Source organism: Podarcis filfolensis, assembly GCF_964270895.1.
Source record: "Podarcis filfolensis genome assembly, chromosome: 1".
In the NCBI taxonomy this organism is placed as follows: domain Eukaryota; kingdom Metazoa; phylum Chordata; class Lepidosauria; order Squamata; family Lacertidae; genus Podarcis; species Podarcis filfolensis.
The window spans coordinates 125,563,490-125,583,817 of NC_139604.1; the positions used below are offsets into that span (position 1 = coordinate 125,563,490).

Consider the following 20,328-nt stretch of genomic DNA (forward strand, 5'->3'; position numbering starts at 1 on the left):
TCTGGCGAACCAGAGCAGCGCACGGAAAGGCCGTTTACCTTCCCGCCAGAGCGGTACCTATTTATCTACTTGCACTTTGACATGCTTTTGAACTGCTAGTTTGGCAGGATCAGGGACCGAGCAATGGGAGCTCACCCTGACGTGGGGATTCGAACCGCCAACCTTCTGAACAGCAAGTCCTAGGCTCTGTGGTTTAACCTACAGCCCCACCTGCATCCCAGTTGTGTACAAGTCCTACTCTACTAAAATAACTCACAAATGAGGGTCTTCTGTATGACCATCCCTCCTGCCTTGCTTTCAGAATGCAATCTATAAGGAAGCTCAGAGAAGCAATGTCTGCAGTAAACTCTGCATCTGAATTCAGTATGAATGGGCTTTAGGATAGCAGAAACAACAACCACCATCAGTCAAGCTTATCTGACACTTGAAACCCTTTATCAGAGAATGAGCCACTCAACAGAAGGCTGGGGCTGTTCTGTTTATTTAAGAAATAAGCTCATCTGAAAAGATGTGTGGAAGTTTGCAGAGAGATATGGAGAGTGGCTAGGGGTGTGGGGTAATACGATTCTATTTATTTCACTTATTGCATTTGTATACCACTTTTCTGCCAAACCACTCAAGGTAGTTTATAATTTGTATAAGCCATTATCAATCCAAGACTGCTACAAAAGGATTGGCAAGAGAAGAGAAGAGAAAAACAAACAATTTCAGGTCCAGGCTCTTTTATAAGGTTACCTAATGAGCCGGTGGAATGGCCACAGCAGATCACATTGACAACCAACGTATAATTCTGCATTCTATCGCCCACTAGAAACAAACAGCATCATAATTTATGGAAGGATGCTTCTGGAGTCTAAACATGGCAATGTCTCTTTCAAGTTCTGTAAAATATTACTGAAACAGATGGTAGAAGAGTGATAACATCTTCAGCAGTTTTGGCACCACTGTTAAGAAATAAAAGTTATCAGTGCTCGGGGGTACGTGCTTGTTTTAAGTTGCCTGACTTCAACTCATCAATAGGCCAAACTTGGGGTTTTGTAGGTGGGGTTTGTTTGGCAAGCACAGAGCAATGCTTCTGTATGAGCAGAGATATCTAAGACCCCCATCCATTTCATGGAAACTACCCATATTCTCAAGCTTTCCTGAGTAACTAGAAACCACTGTAGGAGAAGAGCAGGCCACAGGAGCCTTCCGTCTTTGTCAACAGGGAACTGGCACTAGCTGTACTTAGAGAGAGGCTGTCATTCCCCCCCCCCTTTCTGTCTTCATAGGCTATAAATGGGCATTGGACAGTGTCTAAAAGATGATAGTACAGTGAAAGTTTCAGGGGCTATGGAGTGTAATATTTTATACAGTGGTACCTTGGTATTCAAACTGCTTGGCTCCCGAATGCTGCAAACCCAGAAGTAAATGTTCTGTTTTGTGAACATTTTTCGGAAGCCGAACATCCGACGCGGCTTCCGATTGAGTGCAGGAAACTCCTGCAGCCAATAAGAAGCCGCGCCTTGGTTTTCGAAGGTTTTCAGAAGTCGAACGGACTCCCAGAACGGATTAAGTTCGAGAACCAAGGCACCACTCTTAATGCGCCCACTTGTTAATTCCATCTTGTGAATAGAAAGTGACCTGTTTCCTGCTCAACTCACTGGGAATGAAAAAAGGTGCAATTTGTTAAAGTTCCTGGCATAAATAAATATAAGCCTGTGATGATTATTACAACCTAAAACTGCCTACTGACTTTCAAAATTTTCTCCGATTTCTGGGTGTGACACCAACTTCTTACTGCACATTTCTTGACTTTCAGATGACATGGTAGGTTAGGTACACATACATGCTTAACTTTCCTCCCTCTGCAGCTTTCACCATCCTTTCTAGACACTTGCCAAACTCAGCGGTAAAACAGATTCTGTAATAAGAGAGGTTGATGAAGAAAGAACAGGAAGAAACAAATACTTCTGAATACAAGACATGACCAAATAGATAGAAAAACCTAACAGATCTGAGCACTGAAGACGTAGCAGGAAAGAAAGTCAGGTAGGTAAATGTAGTGGATTGAACTGAGAACTACCGTATTTTTCGCTCGATAACACGCACCTGACCATAACACGCACATCGTTTTTAGAGGAGGAAAACAACGGAAAAAACATTCTGAATGAAACAGTGGATGTATCATTTTTGTGCTTCATGCTGTGGCCACAGACATGTGATCTGATGGTGAATTTGGGGTGACCCAATACAAAAATCCTTAGAATCCCTGTGGATCCATGCTTTGTAACCACGTTTTTGCACCATTGCAGCCCCAGGCAACAGTGGGTGTGTGATTTTGGGGGGGGGCAGGCTGTAGCCATGGACATGCTATGTGCTCTGATGGTGAATTTGGGGTGACCCAATGCAAAGATCCTGAGGATCCATGTTTTGTAACCACGTTTTTGCACCATTGCAGCCCCAGGCAACAGTGGGTGCGTGATTTGGGGGGGGGGGCAGGCTGTAGCCATGGACATGCTATGTGATCTGATGGTGAATTTGGGGTGACCCAATGCAAAGATCCTGAGGATCCATGTGGATCCATGCTTTTTAACCACATTTTTGCACCATTGCAGCCCCAGGCAACAGTGCGTGTGTGATTTTTGGGGGGCAGGCTGTAGCCATGGACATGCTATGTGATCTGATGGTGAATTTGGGGTGACCCAATGCAAAGATCCTGAGGATCCATGTGGATCCATGCTTTTTAACCACATTTTAAGTGGGGAAGGAAGGAAAAATACAGAATGGACAAGGAGCACGAGAGGGGTGTGCAGAGAAGCAGCTGGCTAAGAATGCAGGAGAGGGGTATAGCGGGAGGGAGGAAAGGAAGGCAAAAGTTTTCCCTCACCTACCCACCCAAGCCAGCCAGCTCTCTCTCTCTCTCTCTCTCTCTCTCTCTCTCTCTCTCTCCCTCCCTCCCTCCCTCCTGCATGTTTTCAGCAGCACGACACTCTGCTTTCCCCTCTGCTTGCCTGGAGGGGAGGGGCTTTCCCTGCTCTTTGTTCCGTTTGAGCAAACACAGCAAGGAAACAGAGGAGGGTGGGCAGTAAGACCCTGAGGCAGAATGCAGGAAAGCAGCCACTTCCTCTTTTCAGGTTTCCCTTCTCCGAGACGCGCGATTTGATTTTTGCCTGATTTTTTTTGCCATTTGGCTCCAGGGACCACACATTCGCTCAATAACACGCACAGACATTTCCCCTTCCTTTTTAGGAGAAAAAATCTGTGTGTTATAGAGGGAAAAATACGGTATATGGATGGATCTGTATAGGGTTTTTTTGGGGGGGGGACGCGGGTGGCGCTGTGGGTAAAACCTCAGCACCTAGGGCTTGCCGATCGTATGGTTGGCGGTTTGAATCCCCACGGCAGGGTGTGCTCCCGTCGTTCGGTCCCAGCGCCTGCCAACCTAGCAGTTCGAAAGCACCCCCGGGTGCAAGTAGATAAATAGGGACCGCTTACCAGCGGGAAGGTAAACGGCGTTCCGTGTGCTGCGCTGGCTCGCCAGATGCAGCTTGTCACGCTGGCCACGTGACCCGGAAGTGTCTGCGGACAGTGCTGGCTCCCGGCCTATAGAGTGAGATGAGCGCACAACCCTAGAGTCTGGCAAGACTGGCCTGTACGGGCAGGGGTACCTTTACCTTATCTACCTTTAGCAGAATTTCCCCCCAAATTCTACTCAATCTAATCTCACAACTTCCCAGCCTTCAGCCCACCAAAAATCACATCCACTCCTATTCCTGCCATTCCCCAACTCGGTCATATCTAAGCCATCACTGGGCACACCTTTTCACTTCCTCTGTGCAAACACTATTCACTTAAGGTCCCCTCTCTTGATCTGCATCACCTCAAAATGATACGCAAGACCGCAGCAATTCAGAACCTATGCAGTAGCCCCCACAAAAGTCACACAGACCTCTTAAAATTAAGTCTCTTCTGTCCTAGAAACTTCCTGCCCCCCATTAACATTTCACCTCATACCCAATGCAGGTCCTTCAGAATTATAGGAAGCTACCTTATACCAAGGGAGACCGTAAGTTCATCTAGCCATTATTGTCAACACTGACCGGCAGCAACTCACAGGATTTCAGACAACAATTTCCTATTCCCCACCCTGCCAGCAGATGCTGGGAAATGAACCTGAGACCTCCCGCATGCACAGAACATGTGCTTCCTCTGAGCTACGGTCCTTCCCTGCCAGCCTCAGCTCATTCGAACTGCACCCCTACCCTGCTACGAACTGCCCTAAATCCAATCCTCTGGCACAGCCACCACATGGTGTTCAGTCCCTAAAAACATAAGAAGAGCCTGCTGGATCAGGTGAAAGGCCCACTGAGCCCAGCATCCTAGTCTTACAGTGACTGACCAAATGCCTGTGGGAAACCCCAAAGCAGGATTCAAGCAAAAGGGCCCTTTCCACACACACACACACACACACACACACACACACACACACACACACCTGTGGTTTCCAGGACCCTGTAATTCAGAAGCATTGCTGCCTCCAACACTGGAGGCAGAGCACAACCATCATGGCTAGAGTACAGTGGTACCTCGGGTTACAGACACTTTAGGTTACAGACGCAGCTAACCCAGAAATAGTACCTCGGCTTAAGAACTTTGCTTCAGGATGAGAACAGAAATTGTGCAGTGGCGGCAGCAGGAGGCCCCATTAGCTAAAGTGGTGCTTCAGGTTAAGAAAAGTTTCAGGTTAAGAATGGACCTCCAGAACAAATTAAGTTCTTAACCCGAGGTACCACTGTAGTCACTGGTAGCCCTCTCATCCATGAATTTGTCTAGTGCTCTTTTAAAGCCTCCTAGGTTGGTGGCCATCACTGCCTCTTGTGGGAGTGAGTTCCACAATTCAATTATGTGCTGCATGAAGAAGTCCTTTCTTTTATCTGCCCTGAATCTTCCAAAATCAGCTTCACTGGGTGTCCATGAGTTCTAACGTTATGAAAAAAGGAGAAAGAACTTTCTTCTAGCTGCTTTCTCCATACCACACATAATTCTATAAAAACCATCATGTCACCTGCTAATCGCCTTCTCTAAGGCTAAGCTAAGAAGTCCCAGACCCTTCATGTTCAACGTGAGTTCGCTCCATCCCCTTGATCATTTTGGTTGTCCTTTTCTGAACCTTTGCACATTAAGCTTCCAATCCTTCTCAGTATTAGTATTAATCAGATTTATTAGTCTTTTTTTGCCACGGCAATGAAAAGTGACGTCAAAAACAATTTTTAAAAACATACAAACATTTTGGGAGGAAAGACATTAAAACGTCCCACCCACTCTAAAACCCCATCAATTGTTAAAGGTGTGGTTTAAAAGGAACATATCTGCCTGAATTGCCTTGAAGTCATAACTTTAACCCATCACTGTGCGCCTGGTTTTTAAGGAAGGGTACAGAAGGACGCGGGTGGCGCTGTGGGTTAAACCACAGAGCCTAGGACTTGCTGATCAGAAGGTCGGCAGTTCGAATCCCCGCGACGGGGTGAGCTCCCGTTGCTTGGTCCCTGCTCCTGCTAACCTAGCAGTTCAAAAGCACATCAAAGTGCAAGTAGATAAATAGGTACCGCTCCGGCAGGAAGGTAAACGGCGTTTCTGTGTGCTGCTCTGGTTTGCCAGTAGCGGCTTAGTCATGCTGGCCACATGACCCGGAAGCTGTACGCCGGCTCCCTCGGCCAATAAAGCAAGATGAGCGCCGCAACCCCAGAGTCAGCCACAACTGGACCTAATGGTCAGGGGTCCCTTTACCTTTACAGAGGGACAAAAGGTAAATGAGATTTCACAAACCACTGCTGTGCTGTTAATGGGATATTCTCTCTCTCTCTCTCTCTCTCTCTCTCTCTCTCTCTCTCTCACACACACACACACACACACAATATACCGTATTTTTCGCACCATAGGGCGCACCGGACCATAGGGCGCACCTAGTTTTGGGAGGCAGAAGACAAGAAAAAATTATTCTGAACCCCAGAAGCCAGAACAGCAAGAGGGATCTGGCTTCTGGGATACCGTGTGGCTGTTCTGGCTTCTGGGGTAACTGCGCCAAGCCTCTTCAGGGCAGCGGGATGAAGGCTCCCCCTGCCCAAAGAGGCTGCGCAGGGCTAAAGCAGAAGCCAGGACAGACGCGTCACTGAAGGGGCACTGCGCCTTCTCTCTCTCTGCGCAGCGCCCCTCCTTCACAGGAGAGGTGCTGCGCAGAGAGGGAGAAGGCGCAGCGCCCTTCAGCGAAGCTGGAGAAGGAACAGAAGGAGACCCTTCTGTTCCTCCTCCGGCTTCCAGGACAGGTGCGTCGCTGCGAAGCGCGTCGCGGCTTCACTTGATAGGCGCTCTGCTCAAGGGGCGCTGCGCCTTCTCTCTCTCTCTGCGCAGCGCCTCTCCTTCACAGGAGAGGTGCTGCGCAGAGAGGGAGAAGGCACAGCACCCTTCAGCGAAGCTGGAGAAGGAACAGAAGAAGACCCTTCTGTTCCTCCTCCGGCTTCCAGGACAGGCGCGTCGCTGCGAAGCCAAGGAGCCTGCATTCGCTCCATAGGACGCACACACATTTCCCCTTCATTTTTGGAGGGGGAAAAGTGCGTCCTATAGAGCAAAAAATACGGTAAACATTTAAAAATACTTTTTTAGGCCAGGGGCAGCATTGGGGAAAGAAGACTGGTCTTCATCTTTCTTACAACAGCAGTGATTCAAAGCAAATCCTTCATTTGCAAACAAACATGCCCTGGTGGTTAACCGGCAAACTAACATCCAGGGAGACAGGTTCAAATCCCTACATGGCCATAACTCTTAACAGGTAACAGTGACCCTGTAATACCCTCTCAGCCTCCTAGCCTACCTCGCAGGATTCTCTTGCAAGAATGAGAAAATATAATCACACACATGCAGCCTTAGAGTATAACAGCAAAATGTGTTGGGGGGTTTTAATGAAGTTTCACCCAGTCAGAAAAAACCTGTTTTCAAAAAGTAAACGGTACCCCTGCCCGTATGGGCCAGTTGTGTTCAACTCTAGGGTTGCGTGCTCATCTCGCTCAAGAGGCCGGGAGCCAGCGCTGTCCGGAGACACTTCCGGGTCACGTGGCCAGCGTGACTAAGCGGCATCTGGCGAGCCAGCACCAGCGCCGCACACAGAAACGCCGTTTACCTTCCCGCTATAAAGCGGTACCTATTTATCTACTTGCACTTAGGGGGGCTTTTGAACTGCTAGGTGGGCAGGAGCTGGGGCCGAACGACGGGAGCTCACCCCGCCACGGGGATTCGAACCGCCGACCTTGCGATCAGCAAGTCCTAGGCACTGAGGTTTTACCCACAGCGCCACCCGCGTCTCATTTCAAAAAGTACCCCCCCCCCCAAAAAATAATCCTGCTTTAACTGCCCCCCACACAAAAAAACTGCATAAAAGCAGTGTATAAATTAAATAGTAATAAATGACCTGTGATCAGCTGTGTGAACGACTGGTATACTTCCAAAAAATCTGGCAACAGCTGACATTTAGCCTCTTTTGTATGCCATTAAAAGCATCCCACATTTTACCAAATTCCTGTCACATCCAAGAAATAATGCATGCATCTCTTTATTATGTTGAGGAGGGCACAGGTAGAATTGCCAGTGGCATCTCCAGGTAGAGCTGGTAGACACCCCTGTCTAAAATCCAGGAGAGATGCTGCCAGCCAGTGTTAACAATATTGGGATGGATGAGCCAGTGGCCTGAAGGCGGAGTCCTAAGTTTACACAAATCTGAAAAACCTCTGATGCAGTGTTAGAAACTCAGATATTTAAGCTAAGCACCAAATGGTTCCTTAAACCAAGGTTAGAGTCACCAAAACAGAATGTCTAGTTGCCATTTTGGGGTAAGATGGCTCTAAAGTCTTATTTTTCAAATGATGGACTGACTACGATTGATTCTCAGTTAAACATCTGGCTAGTTCAGATGACAACCTTGAGCTAGTTTAAGAGATCTGAGAACTTAAAGAAGAAAAGTCACTTGATCCAGGGACAGTCCAAATATATATTGGCCTATTCTGACCTCTTTTTCTTAATGGTGAGTGCTCCTGTTCAGGCTACACATAAAAAGCATTTTGGTTCCACAAATTCTTTCCGGTTGTGCAGATAAAATATAACTGATAGAATTCTACACGATGGAGTATTAGTGTGTGAAAACAGTCCAGATCCAATGATTCCCCAGGTGCTGGAGATGTGAGACGCCACTCTGGCATCCAGGCATCTTCACTTGGTCGCAAGTGGTCAAAAGCCAGGTGCAAAATGCACCTAGCGCCTGGCTAATTTTGAACACTGCTCTGATGTTCTTGTTCTTATCATGTATTTAGTGTTTTTATGTTGTTAAGTCAGGGGTCAGCAAGCTTTTTCAGCCATGGGCCGGTCCACCGTCCCTCAGACCATGTGGTGGTCCAGGCTATATTGGGGGGGGCGGGGGCGGTGGCGGGGAATGAACAAATTCCTATGCCCCACAAATAACCCAGAGATGCATTTTAAATAAAAGGATACATTCTACTCATGTAAAAACATGCTGATTCCCGGACCATCCGCGGGCCGGATTGAGAAGGCGATTGGGCCGCATCCGGCCCCTGGGCCTTAGGTTGCCTACCCCTGTGTTAAGTGCTCTGAGATCTACGGATAAATGGTGGTAAACAAATCCAGCAAATACATAAAGTTATATAAATAAATAAATAAATAAATAAATAAATAGTCTGTGTTCTCATTTTGCATTTCTATGTTGTAAACAGCCCTGTGATCTTCAAATGCATGGTGGTATGCAAATTTAATAAATAATAATAAATAATACCACCCATTTCTCTCTCACACACCTTGGACACTAAACCCCCAGCAGACCCTCCAAGTGTCCTTATTTTCCAGGGACAGTCCCAGATTTACAGAAGCCGCCACGGTTTCCGATGGGATCCCGGAATGTCCTGCTTTTCCTTAGGACATCCATATTTTCATCGGAGAAATGTTGGAGGGTATGGAGTTATGCAAACCCTGCCCCCAAGCCAAGGGGATAAGTAACTATACAACCTATAGAAGACATCTGAAGGAAGACTCGCATAGGGAAGTTCTTTAGCGTTCAATGTTTTGTTATGTTTTTATATACTGGAAGCTGCCCAGAGTGGCTGGAGCAATCCAGTCAGATGGACAGGGTATACAGTGGTACCTCTCAATGCGAACGGGATCCGTTCCGGAGCCCCATTCGCATCCAGAAGCGAACGCAACCCACATCTGCGCGTGCGTGGGTCATGATTCGCCGCTTCCATGCATGTACGTGATGTCATTTTGACCGTCTGCGCATGTGTGAGCGGCGAAACCCGGAAGTAATGTGCGCCGTTACTTCCGGGTCACAGCAGCGCGCAACCCGAAAATACTTATCCTGAAGCTACTTCAACCCGAGGTATGACTGTATAAATATTATTATTATTACTATTACTAGTACAGGACATCCCTATTTTCATTGGAGAAATGTTGGCGGGTACTGAGTTCTGTGACCCCTGAACCAAGGGGATAAGCAAATATTCAACCTTTAGAAGACATCTAAAGGCAGACCTGCATAGGGAAGTTTTCCAATATTCAATGTTTTGTTATGTTTTTATATATGTTGAAAGTCGCCCATAGTGGCTGGAGCAACCCAGTCAGATGGACAGGGTGTGTGTAAAATAAAATAATAATAATTTAATAGGGCATCCCTATTTTCATTGGAGAAATGTTGGCGGGTATGGAGTTATGAGACCCCAGAGCAATCTAAAGGCAGCCCTGTATAGGGAAGTTTTTTTGAAGTTTTATTGCATTTTTATGTATGTTGTAAGCCACCCAGAGTGGCTGGGGCAACAGGGTCAGAGGTGTGGGGCATAAATCCTGAAATAACAACAATTCTTCATATGGAATAGTAATGATGGTGGTGGTGATAATGATAAGATTAATAATAATAATTTCTTCATATGGAATAGGACGTCTGTATTTTCACAGAAGGGTATGCCCCAACCCAGCTCTCACACACCCCTGCCCCACATGCCCTGCCAGTCCTCCTTGCCCCCTGCCGGCTTCTCCTTCTGTATCCCCTTTTCTATCCCTTCCTTTTCTTCCCCCGTCACCCACCGTCGAGGGAGACGAACTGCCCGACGGCCGACGACCCTCCTCCGCTGTTCTCCACGAACTGCACCTCGGAGACGATGATGTTGTCCTCGAGGACGGAGCCGCAGCCCGTGCAAACCGCGTCTCCGCGGGCCGAGTCCACCTCGATCTCCGAGCTGCCGCACGCGGCGCACACCCGCCCGCCGCCGCCGCCGCCGCCCGGCATCTTCGGGCGCGAGAGGCAGCAGGGAGGCAGGCTCCCCTCAGGCCCAAGGAAAAACCCCGCCGCCGCCGCCGCCGCGTCGCGGGCCGGGCCGGCGACCCCCTCCGCCCGCCTGCTCTCTCTCTCGCCGCCACACGCGCGCTCTCCCCTCACGGGCCTCGGCCGGCTCCCCTCGCCGGCTCCACCTCGGCCCGCAAACGCCGCCCCTTCTCGCGAGGCCGCCGAGGCCTAGTCGCCTCCCCTCGCCGGGAACGGGCGAGCCGAGCGCTTGCGGGCCGAGGGGGCGCGTTCGGCTCCAGCCCGCTCGACGCCCCGCGGCCTAGGCGCTCCCGCGGGGCTTCGCGGGCCCTCTCGCCTCAGGCAGGGCAGTGGGAAGCCTGTGGGCCCCTCAGGCTGCTCGTGGACTACAACTCCCGTCAGCCCCCGCCAGCGCGACCTGGTAGCAGGGGCTGATGGGAGATGGAGTCCAGGAGCTGCCTGAGGGCCGCTGGTTCGGCTTCCCCGAGATGAGGGCCGGGATGCTGAAGGGAGGCTTTGTTTGCTGCTTAGATTTTGGGTTCTAGCTAAGCAGGTCTAGCTGGTGGCTTGTCGTTTTCTGAAGGGGCTCAGTATGGGCTGTTTTAGCTTGCCCCGCGTTCACAGAAAACAAGCAGAGGTGGGGCCAACCCAATTAACTTTCAGTTTAATTTTAACCCCCAGAGTCAAAAAGTGTGTTGTTGCTTTTATCCTGCTGCTAGGCCACACAAACACAAAAGTTGCTTGCAGATCATAGAATCATAGAGTTGGAAGAGACCACAAGGGCCATCGAGTCCAACCCCCTGCCAAGCAGGAAACACCATCAGAGCACTCCTGACATATGGTTGTCAAGCCTCTGCTTAAAGACCTCCAAAGAAGGAGACTCCACCACACTCCTTGGCAGCAAATTCCACTGTCAAACAGCTCTTACTGTCAGGAAGTTCTTCCTAATGTTTAGGTGGAATCTTCTTTCTTGTAGTTTGGATCCATTGCTCCGTGTCCGCTTCTCTGGAGCAGCAGAAAACAACCTTTCTCCCTCCTCTGTATGACAGTGAAGATGTCAGTGAAGAAACCGCCTTCTCAGGCTTACAGTGGGGAAGACACAGCACTAAAGGAAAAAAGGAGTGGGAGGGAGAAGGTGGGAAAGCAAACCTATTTCTTCATTACTGAGTTCTTGTAATGAGCAGGTGGAATGTGCCAAACGCTGCTGGTCTTTCAGCAGAGCTGACAAAGAAAGTTCTCTTTCCCACTCCCATGGCTTGATGAATTGTGGAGGGCTGATAGTAAATGTGTATATTCCTCAGAATTGTTTTGGCCATATGTATGTCAAATTTGAGTGGCTGGGGAAACCCAGCTAGATGAGCAGAGTACAAATAATAAATTATTATTATTATTATTATTATTATTATTATTATTCCTAACTGTTAAAGTGTGGGGCTTACCTCCTTCTCGAGCTAGAATTTCACCCCCAATCGGTGACCTTCCCAGAGAGGAGTCTGGATTGCTGCTGTGGAAAATTAATTTGTGTGGAGTGTTGCACTAGAAAGACAGGCCTTCATTTGGGTTGCTGATTTCATTCACTGCATGGAACACTCCCCAGGATATCTGAAAAATAAAGAGCCCCTGAGCATGGAGAGTATATTTTCCTCACCACTGAATAAATAAAGCCTCTGCAAAGAGAGAAAGAAGATTAAGAAACATGGCTCATTCGCAATGGTTTTCTTCCTAGTTATGTGTAAAAAGGTAAAGGGACCCCTGACCATTAGGTCCAGTCGTGGCCAACTGGGGTTGCAGCGCTCATCTCGCTTTATTGGCCGAGGAAGCCGGCATACAGCTTCTGGGTCATGTGGCCAGCATGACTAAGCCGCTTCTGGCGAACCAGAGCAGTGCACGGAAACGCCGTTTACCTTCCCATTGGAGCGGTACCTATTTATCTACTTTCAGTTTGACGTGCTTTCGAACTGCTATGTTGGCAGGAGCAGGGACTAAGCAACGGGAGCTCACCCCGTCGCGGGGATTCGAACCACCGACCTTCTAATCAGCAAGTCCTAGGCTCTGTGGTTTAACCCACAGCACCACCCGCATCCCCATTATGTGTACCTAAGTACAAAAAGCAGCATGTGAAATGGGAGTGTTTTGCCAGGAGACGCAAGGCCACTTAGAAGCTGCATCCCCTCCTTTCCAGGAAGAGCGTCATGGCAAGGGGAAGATAAGCCTGGTCCCATCCACCAGGTAAGGAGCAGCTGCTCACCCCACCTCAAACTTGCAAAAAAAGAACATTCCACTTCTTCTGCCTGTTCTTAGACTGGAGAGCTGAAGGAACTCCTGCCTCATCCATTAGGTAAAGGACTAAGGGGTCTTGGGCTGTGTTCCTGCCATGAGTTGCAAGGTATAAACCTTCTAAGCAAATAAGCACTGGATCAAGCTACGGAGAGAAGAAAAACCGTCTTGTAGGATCAATCTCGTTTTACATGAAGCAGATGGCTTGGCACTTAGCTGAAATGCCTCAAGGTTCGTACTGGAAATTCCATCACGACAAATCTGTCCTAAAGTACTCTCAGCTAATTATTGTTCACTTGGGTCACTTGGTCTAGCATTTTCTTAAGTGCAAATTGCCCATCACTCCTCAAACACTCTCTAATTAACCCCCCTCCCCCAACACACATGTTCTGGAAGAGTGCTTAAGAATACAAAGCGTTGAAGAAAATATGTTCATGCACATTTAAGGCTAAATTATCTTCTTCTTTGGCGATCACTCTTAGCCGAGTAAGATTGTCTTCCATAAACATGGTTTTAACAATGAGTCTGTAAGTGACTGTGGAGGCCAGTTCTGGATCCACACATCCTTCCACAGTGGGGACATTGGTTTCCGGGCGGGAGTTGATCATGGTGTGGATTTGCCAAGCGTGCCTTCCTCTTAGCACGTTTCTCCCTTGCGTCCTGAGTTCGAGTGTCTTCAAAGCCCATGACACCTTTGGTAAAGGCTGTTCTCCAACTGGAGCACTCACAGTCCAGTATTTCCCAGTTGTCAGTGTTTATACTACATTTTTTTAGATTTGCCTTGATACAGTCTTTAAACCTCTTGTTGACCACCAGCATTACACTTTTCATTTTTAAGTTTGGAATAGAGTAGTTGCTTTGGAAGACAATAATTAGGCATCCGCACAACATGACCAGTCCAATGAAGTTGATGTTGAAGAATTATTGCTTCAACACTGATGATTTTTGCTTCTTCCAGTACACTGATATTAGTTTGCCTGTCTTCCTAAGACAGTATAATTTAGCCTGGGAAGACAGGCTAAATTATACCAAATGTTAAATCACAAAATCTTGGAACTGAAAAGGATGGGGGACATCTAGTTCAAAAACCCTGCCCCAATACATGATGCAACTTAAATACATGAAGCAGTGTAAAAATTATTATTTCCTTCTGCCCCATTTCATGATGGAAATCCCACCCATAGCTGCTATTTGCACCTACAACAGCATCCTTTTTGGACAAATAGCTTGGCGGGGCAGGAGCAGTAAAATGATTTGATCCCCCGCTTTCACCACAGTCCTGACTGGGAGATCCATATGGCAGCTTTAAAAAATAATAATAATACATGTAACATAATTGGAATAACAAATCTCTCTCTAACTATAATCCAATTTCCACGATGGTCACTGCTTGACAAAATAGTTAACTGAGATCAGGATAAGGTGGCGTTGGGAAAACAGATGGCACAAAACCAATGCTGACCCCCCCCTCCCCAACTCACTAGTTGTTAACCTGTTTGCATAAAGTACCTTTTCTCCCACACTTTCTTGTTTTCTGCTTTCATCTTCAGGAGCTATGGCTAACCTAGAAGCCCCTTAAATTTTATTAACTCTAAAAGGGTAATTTTCTAATATTTATGTTATTTGCAAATACAGTGGTACCTCAGGTTAAGTACTTAATTTGTTCCGGAGGTCCATTCTTAACCTGAAACTGTTCCTAACCTGAAGCACCACTTTAGCTAATGGGGCCTCCTGCTGCTGCCACACCACCAGAGCACGATTTCTGTTCTCATCCTGAAGCGTATGTAACCTGAAGCGTATGTAACCTGAGGTACCACTGTATATAACTTGAAGGGGGGGGGAACAACCCACAGACAGCCAATCAGCTAATCCTGTATCACATTTCCTGCAAGTAGGGTTAATAATAATAATAATAATGATGATGATGATGATGATGATGATGATGGAAATAATAAATGTTATTTGTACCCTGCCCTCCCCAGCCAGAGCTGGGCTCAGAGTGGGTAACATCATGTAAATAACACAGTATACATAAAAACAGGCATTAATTCAGACAAATCAAAATCTGGACAAATGGCAGTTATCAGGTTAAGATTGAGAGCGGTTAATACTTGCCAGGACCAACTGTTTTCACTGATCATATAAGGACCTGTGAACAGGCTGGGAGGCCTCCTTCATGCTTGTTCTTATACAAAGGAAAAAAGGTCAGACTGTACCCTGGCCAAAGGCCTGGCAGAACAGCTGCATCTTGCAGGCCCTGCAGAAAGATGTCAAGTCTGGGTTGCCTCCAGACTATCCCTAGGTTCCAGGAGACTTTCAAGTTCATACTGGAACTTTAGATTTGTGCAATTAAAGCGAATTTAATTTATTTGATTGTGTTTATTGAATTTATATCCCACCTTTGCTCCTAAAGAATTAAAGTACTTTGTTGTCCTTGTGCAACTATTCCACTTTTTTATGATAATAAAAAACACTGATTTATTGTGGTTGTTTTTTTTTGCAGTTAGGAAAGTGACAGGAAAATGCATTGAAAATCATGGGATGAATGAACAATTAATGGGAACACATGTTAACACCCCAAAAGCAAATCAGGATGAATGCTAATTGTCATGTAACCACCCCATAAACAAACAAATAAAGAACAGAGATAAACTAAGCACTATGTAGGTTTTGTGCAAGCAAATTGGAATGAATGCTGAATAAACAGGACATCTGGAGGAGCCCAGCGTGCTTTTTAGCTAACTTTGGCAAAATTCTCAACTTTTCTGGGTATTATAGTGGAAAAAAATCTGGAGATAGAGTCTTCACTGTCAAGAGAACATTTCTGCTTTAAGTACAGTAAATTCCCTTTGATGAAACATCAGTTAATGCTCCTGCTCTCAGCCTAACAATGGTATAAAGCAGTCAGCAGAGGGAGCCAAAACCCTATTTCTGCTCTCCTCTTGTTCCCTAAATAATTTAATAACCTTTATATAATTAAATGTTCCTGGAAGCCCAGAGCACTTCCTCACGGAGGTAGTTGGACTATTATGTCTCTCTATGATTTGCCAGTCTTCTGTTTACCTGCATCCTCTCAGAATCTTCTGGAAGTGGGCTATTCTGTCCAGTCTGTAACTCAGGGGTCAGCAAACTTTTTCAGCAGGGAGCCAGTCCACTGTCCCTCAGACCTTGTGGGGGGCTGGACTATACTTGGGGGGGGGGTGGAATTGAACGAATTCCTATGCCCCACAAATAACCCAGAGATGAATTTTAAATAAAAGCACATATTCTACTCATGTTATAATAATAATAATATAATAATAATAATAATAATAATAATAATAATAATAATAAATATTTATACCTCGCCCTCCCCAGCCAGAGCCAGGCTCAGGGCAGCTAACACCAGTAAAATTACAAAAAAAAATATTGGGGGGGACAATTTAAAATACAGGTTAAAATGCAATTTAAAATGCAGCCTCATTTTAAAAGTAGCCCATAGATCAAAGCCATAAGGGGAGGGAAACATAAGGGTCAGACTGAGTCCAAACCAAAGGCCAGGTGGAACAGCTCTGTCTTGCAGGCCCTGCGGAAAGATGTCAAGGCCCACAGGGCCCTAGTCGCTTGTGACAGAGCGTTCCACCAAGTCGGGGCCAGTACTGAAAAGGCCCTGGCCCTAGTTGAGACCAATCTAACCACCTTGTGGCTTGGGACCTCCAAAGTGTTGTTATTTGTGGACCTTAAGGTCCTCCGCGGGGCATTCCAGGAGAGGCGGTCCCGTAGGTATGAGGGTCCTAGGCCGCATAGGGCTTTGAAGGTCAAAACCAGCACCTTAAACCAGACCCTGTACTCCACTGGGAGCTAGTGAAGTTGGTAAACCACTGGATGAATGTGATCCCACGGCAAGAACCCCATAAGGAGCCTCGCCGTGGCATTCTGCACCCGCTGGAGTTTCTGGGTCAGCTTCAAGGGCAGCCCCTTGTAGAGTGAGTTACAATAATCAAGCCTAGAGGTAACCGTTTCATGGATCACTGTGGCCAGATCAGGGTGAGAAAGGTAAGGGACCAACTGCTTGATACGGCAGAGATGGAAAAATCCCACCTTTGCTGTGGCTGCAACCTGCGCCTCCACTGATTCCCAACTGGCGGGACGGATTTAGAAGGTGATTGGGCTGGAGTTTGGCAACCCATACTCTAGCTCAGGCATGTCCAAAGTCCTAATCCGGCCCGCCAGTTGGTTTAATGTGGCCCCTGTGGCAGTTTTTTTCCAGGGGTAAAATTCTAAAAAAAGTTCAACAACTTCACTCCTAAAAGAACTTCCTGACAGTAAGAGCTGTTCGACAGTGGAATTTGCTGCCAAGGAGTGTGGTGGAGTCTCCTTCTTTGGAGGTCTTTAAGCAGAGGCTTGACAACCATATGTCAGGAGTGCTCTGATGGTGTTTCCTGCTTGGCAGGGGGTTGGACTCGATGGCCCTTGTGGTCTCTTCCAACTCTATGATTCTATGATTCTATGATTCTAAAAAAAAGTCAACAACTTTGGTCAGCCCTTTGGTCGGCCCTCACGCATGTTCACTTCATCAAATCTGGCCCTCTCTGAAAACAGTTTGGACACCCTGCTCTAGCCCAAGTATAGCACCATTCTGAAGAGGCTGCCTGTTGTGTCCCTGCTCTGAGCATTTCTCCTTCCAGTTAGGTGGCAGGCCCAGAACTCACTCATGCTGGCCTTCTCTGAGGGTGGGTGGTTCCCAGTGGCGTAGCGTGGGTTGTCAGAACCCGGGGCAAGGCAAGTAATTTGCGCCCCCTAACCCATGGATTTGTCCTAACCCCAGATGTTGCGCCCGGTTCGGCCGGCCCCCCCTGCACCCCCCACGCTACGCCACTGGTGGTTCCTGATTGCAAATTTGCTGCGCATGCAAGAGGGCCCACATTCAATTGTTCCTTCGCATTTTGAGTTCAAAGAGAATGTGGTGGAAGGTTAGGCGGGGGGGGGGACTCCACTTGACCCTGAAGAGCTGCTGTCAGTCAGAGTAAGCAATGCTAGTCAAGAAGGACAGGTAGTCAGTCTGACCTGGTATGAAGAGACTTTTTAAACAGATTGAGAGAGGGATGGGTGGCAATCCGTTTTTAACTTGCAAATTGGATGCACACATCAGAAGGTTAAGAACCTTCCTCTCATCCGCAGCTTATTCACCCGAACCCACCTCAACCTGCAAGAGTTAAATACCCAAACAGGGCTTTAGTATGGCTGTTGGTTTTTAGAAGAAAAGAAACTCCACAATCAGAAATCTGGGAAATACCGGGGCAGGGAATGTCTGGTATGTTTTTGATGAATCAGAGGGGCCTCCTTGTATGTTTAGGATTCCAGCTCTCATCCAAAGATAAATGACAATGTCTGGCATCCTTGCCTTGGTCCGGATTGCATAAATGTAGCAAAGCTCCACAAAGGAGCTGTTTTTCTAGGCTTGCCTTGTGTGCAATAGCTCAAAAGGGAAGGATAATTTCTAAAATTGTTTTCTTTATCAGGGCTGCAGTCCTGTGAATTCAAATTCAGAAGTACCGTATTTTTCGCTCTATAAGACGCACCAGACCACAAGACGCACCTAGTTTTTGGAGGAGGAAAACAAGAAAAAAAAAATCTGAATCTCAGAAGCCAGAACAGCAAGAGGGATCATCCGCTGCACAGTGAAAGCAGCAATCCCTCTTGCTGTTCTGGCTTCTGGGATAACTGTGCAGCCTGCATTCGCTCCATAAGACGCACACACATTTCCCCTTACTTTTTAGGAGGGAAAAAGTGAGTCTTATAGAGCAAAAAATACGGTAATCCTTCGTCTGATAGGGCTTAATCCGAGATGCCAGCAAGTGTGAACAGTATTGCTGCCGCAGGATTCATTCCTATATCACAGCCTTTGACAACCTGGTACGCTTCAAACATTTTGGACTAAAGTTCCCATCAGCCCCTGCCTGCCAGCTACTTCAGCATCTATAATTATTACTACTGCTGCTACTATTTCTTCTGTTGTTGCTGTTACAATGACTACTGCATAAAGTTTATTTAGCACCAATTCTTATAGAATCATAGAATTGTAGAGTTGGAAGGGACATCTAGTCCAACCCCCTGCAATATGGCGGGGGGGGGGGAGCTAAAAGGTTGTGGAGATTGAGAAGGTTGAGCAGCTGCATATCAGGCATAGGCAAACTCGGCCCTCCAGATGTTTTGGGACTACAACTCCCATCATCCCTGACCACTGGTCCTGTTAGCTAGGGATGATGGGAGTTGTAGGCCAAAAAAAGGGCTGAGTTTGCCTATGCCTGGATAACATAATCAAAATGGCAGTTTTCATAGTAGCATATCATGTTTAATCAGTTTGATTAATCGGTTAAAACTCATTGATACCTTCAGTTGATTGCACAGAAGATGGTTCACTTATAAAAATTATTTTTAATAAATACTTTTAAAAATTGCTAGTAAGAACCTAAGAAGAGCCTGCTGGATCACACCAATGACCCATCTATTCCAGCATCCTGTCCTCACAGTGGCCAATCACAGAATCATAGAGTTGGAAGGGACCACAAGGGTCATCTAGTCCAACCCCCTGCAATGCAAGAATATTTTGCTTCATGTGGGGCTCAAACCCACAACCCTGAAATTAAGTCTCATGCTCTGCCAACTGAGCTGTGTGCGTCCATGAGAAGCCTATAAGCAGAACCGGCGCACAAGAGCTCTCTCTTCTCCTGTGGTTTCCAGCAACTGGTATCTAGAAGCATTGATGCCTCTTCTAAAACAATGCCTGTTGCAACACACTCATGTGTCATCTAAAAATGAGGAGAGCGTGCTTTTCTCTCTTTCAAAGGACTCTTCTCATATGAGAACATTATTCTTTTCTCGTTCGAAGCTCTGTGTTGTAATTACAAAACAATACCTTTTCTTAATGCTGTGCCGTCTGCTGAAGAGAACAGCAGAAGAAGGTATTGCAGACCTGCACTGCACTCTGGGTTCCGCCAACACCTGTGTCTGCATGTCACTTCTCAACTTTTGCCTGCAAAACCTTGCCCGCCAAGATGTTGAAAAGAAACAAGAACAGGACGTAACAGGCAGTGTAGTTTAATGGGGAAACACCAAAGCAAACAAACAAGGACCTAACAAACGAGGCAGAGTCAGTACAGCGGGGAAAGAAAGTACTTCTTCACACAGCAGATAGTTAAACTATGGAACTCACTTCCACAGGAACTATGGAAACTATGGAAACTCACTTCCACAAACCACCAAGTTGGATGGCTTTAAATGAGTGGATAAATCCATGATGTATAGATGGTATATTACACCTGTGAAATTAGCCAAAATGTATAAGATAAATAATAAATGTTGGAAATGTGAAGAAAAAGAAGGAACATTTAATCATATGTTGGTGGGAATGTAAGAAAGTAAAGAACTTCTGGGAAATTATATATAATGAGATGAAAAAGATGTTGAAATATACATTTTTAAAGAAACCAGAAGCATTTTTACTTGGTATTATAAATGAGGATATTAATAGACAGGATGTTAAATTGTTCTTATATGCAACAACAGCGGCAAGAGTATTGTTGGCCCAGAAACGGAAGCAAAAAGAAATACCAACGAAAGAAGAATGGCAGACAAAATTAACGGACTTGGATAAAATGACAGGAAGGATTCGAAACCTGTGGGACCAGAGATTTACAGAATATTGGAAGAAATATATGAACTATTTTAAGAGCAAC

General features: G+C 46.6%; 1 protein-coding gene and 1 long non-coding RNA gene across 3 annotated transcripts in view; both read right to left on the minus strand.

Moving 5' to 3' along the window:
• Positions 1-10,558, minus strand: part of BRF1 (BRF1 general transcription factor IIIB subunit) — a 196,703-nt gene extending 186,145 nt beyond the window's left edge. For both annotated transcript variants that reach the window (XR_014548191.1, XM_083614291.1), the window contains exon 1: positions 10,117-10,558. Coding sequence is in view for 1 of the 2 variants with exons in the window: in XM_083614291.1 (XP_083470417.1) it covers positions 10,117-10,318 (202 nt within the window). In the remaining variant the exon portion in view is untranslated. The remainder of the gene's footprint in view (positions 1-10,116) is intronic.
• Positions 10,559-19,674: 9,116 nt separating this feature from the next.
• Positions 19,675-19,956, minus strand: LOC310766964. The gene is made up of 2 exons (XR_014550553.1): positions 19,850-19,956; positions 19,675-19,816 (listed from the first exon to the last, which is right to left on the minus strand). It is a non-coding gene; the product is annotated as an uncharacterized lncRNA (long non-coding RNA).
• Positions 19,957-20,328: the final 372 nt, after the last annotated feature.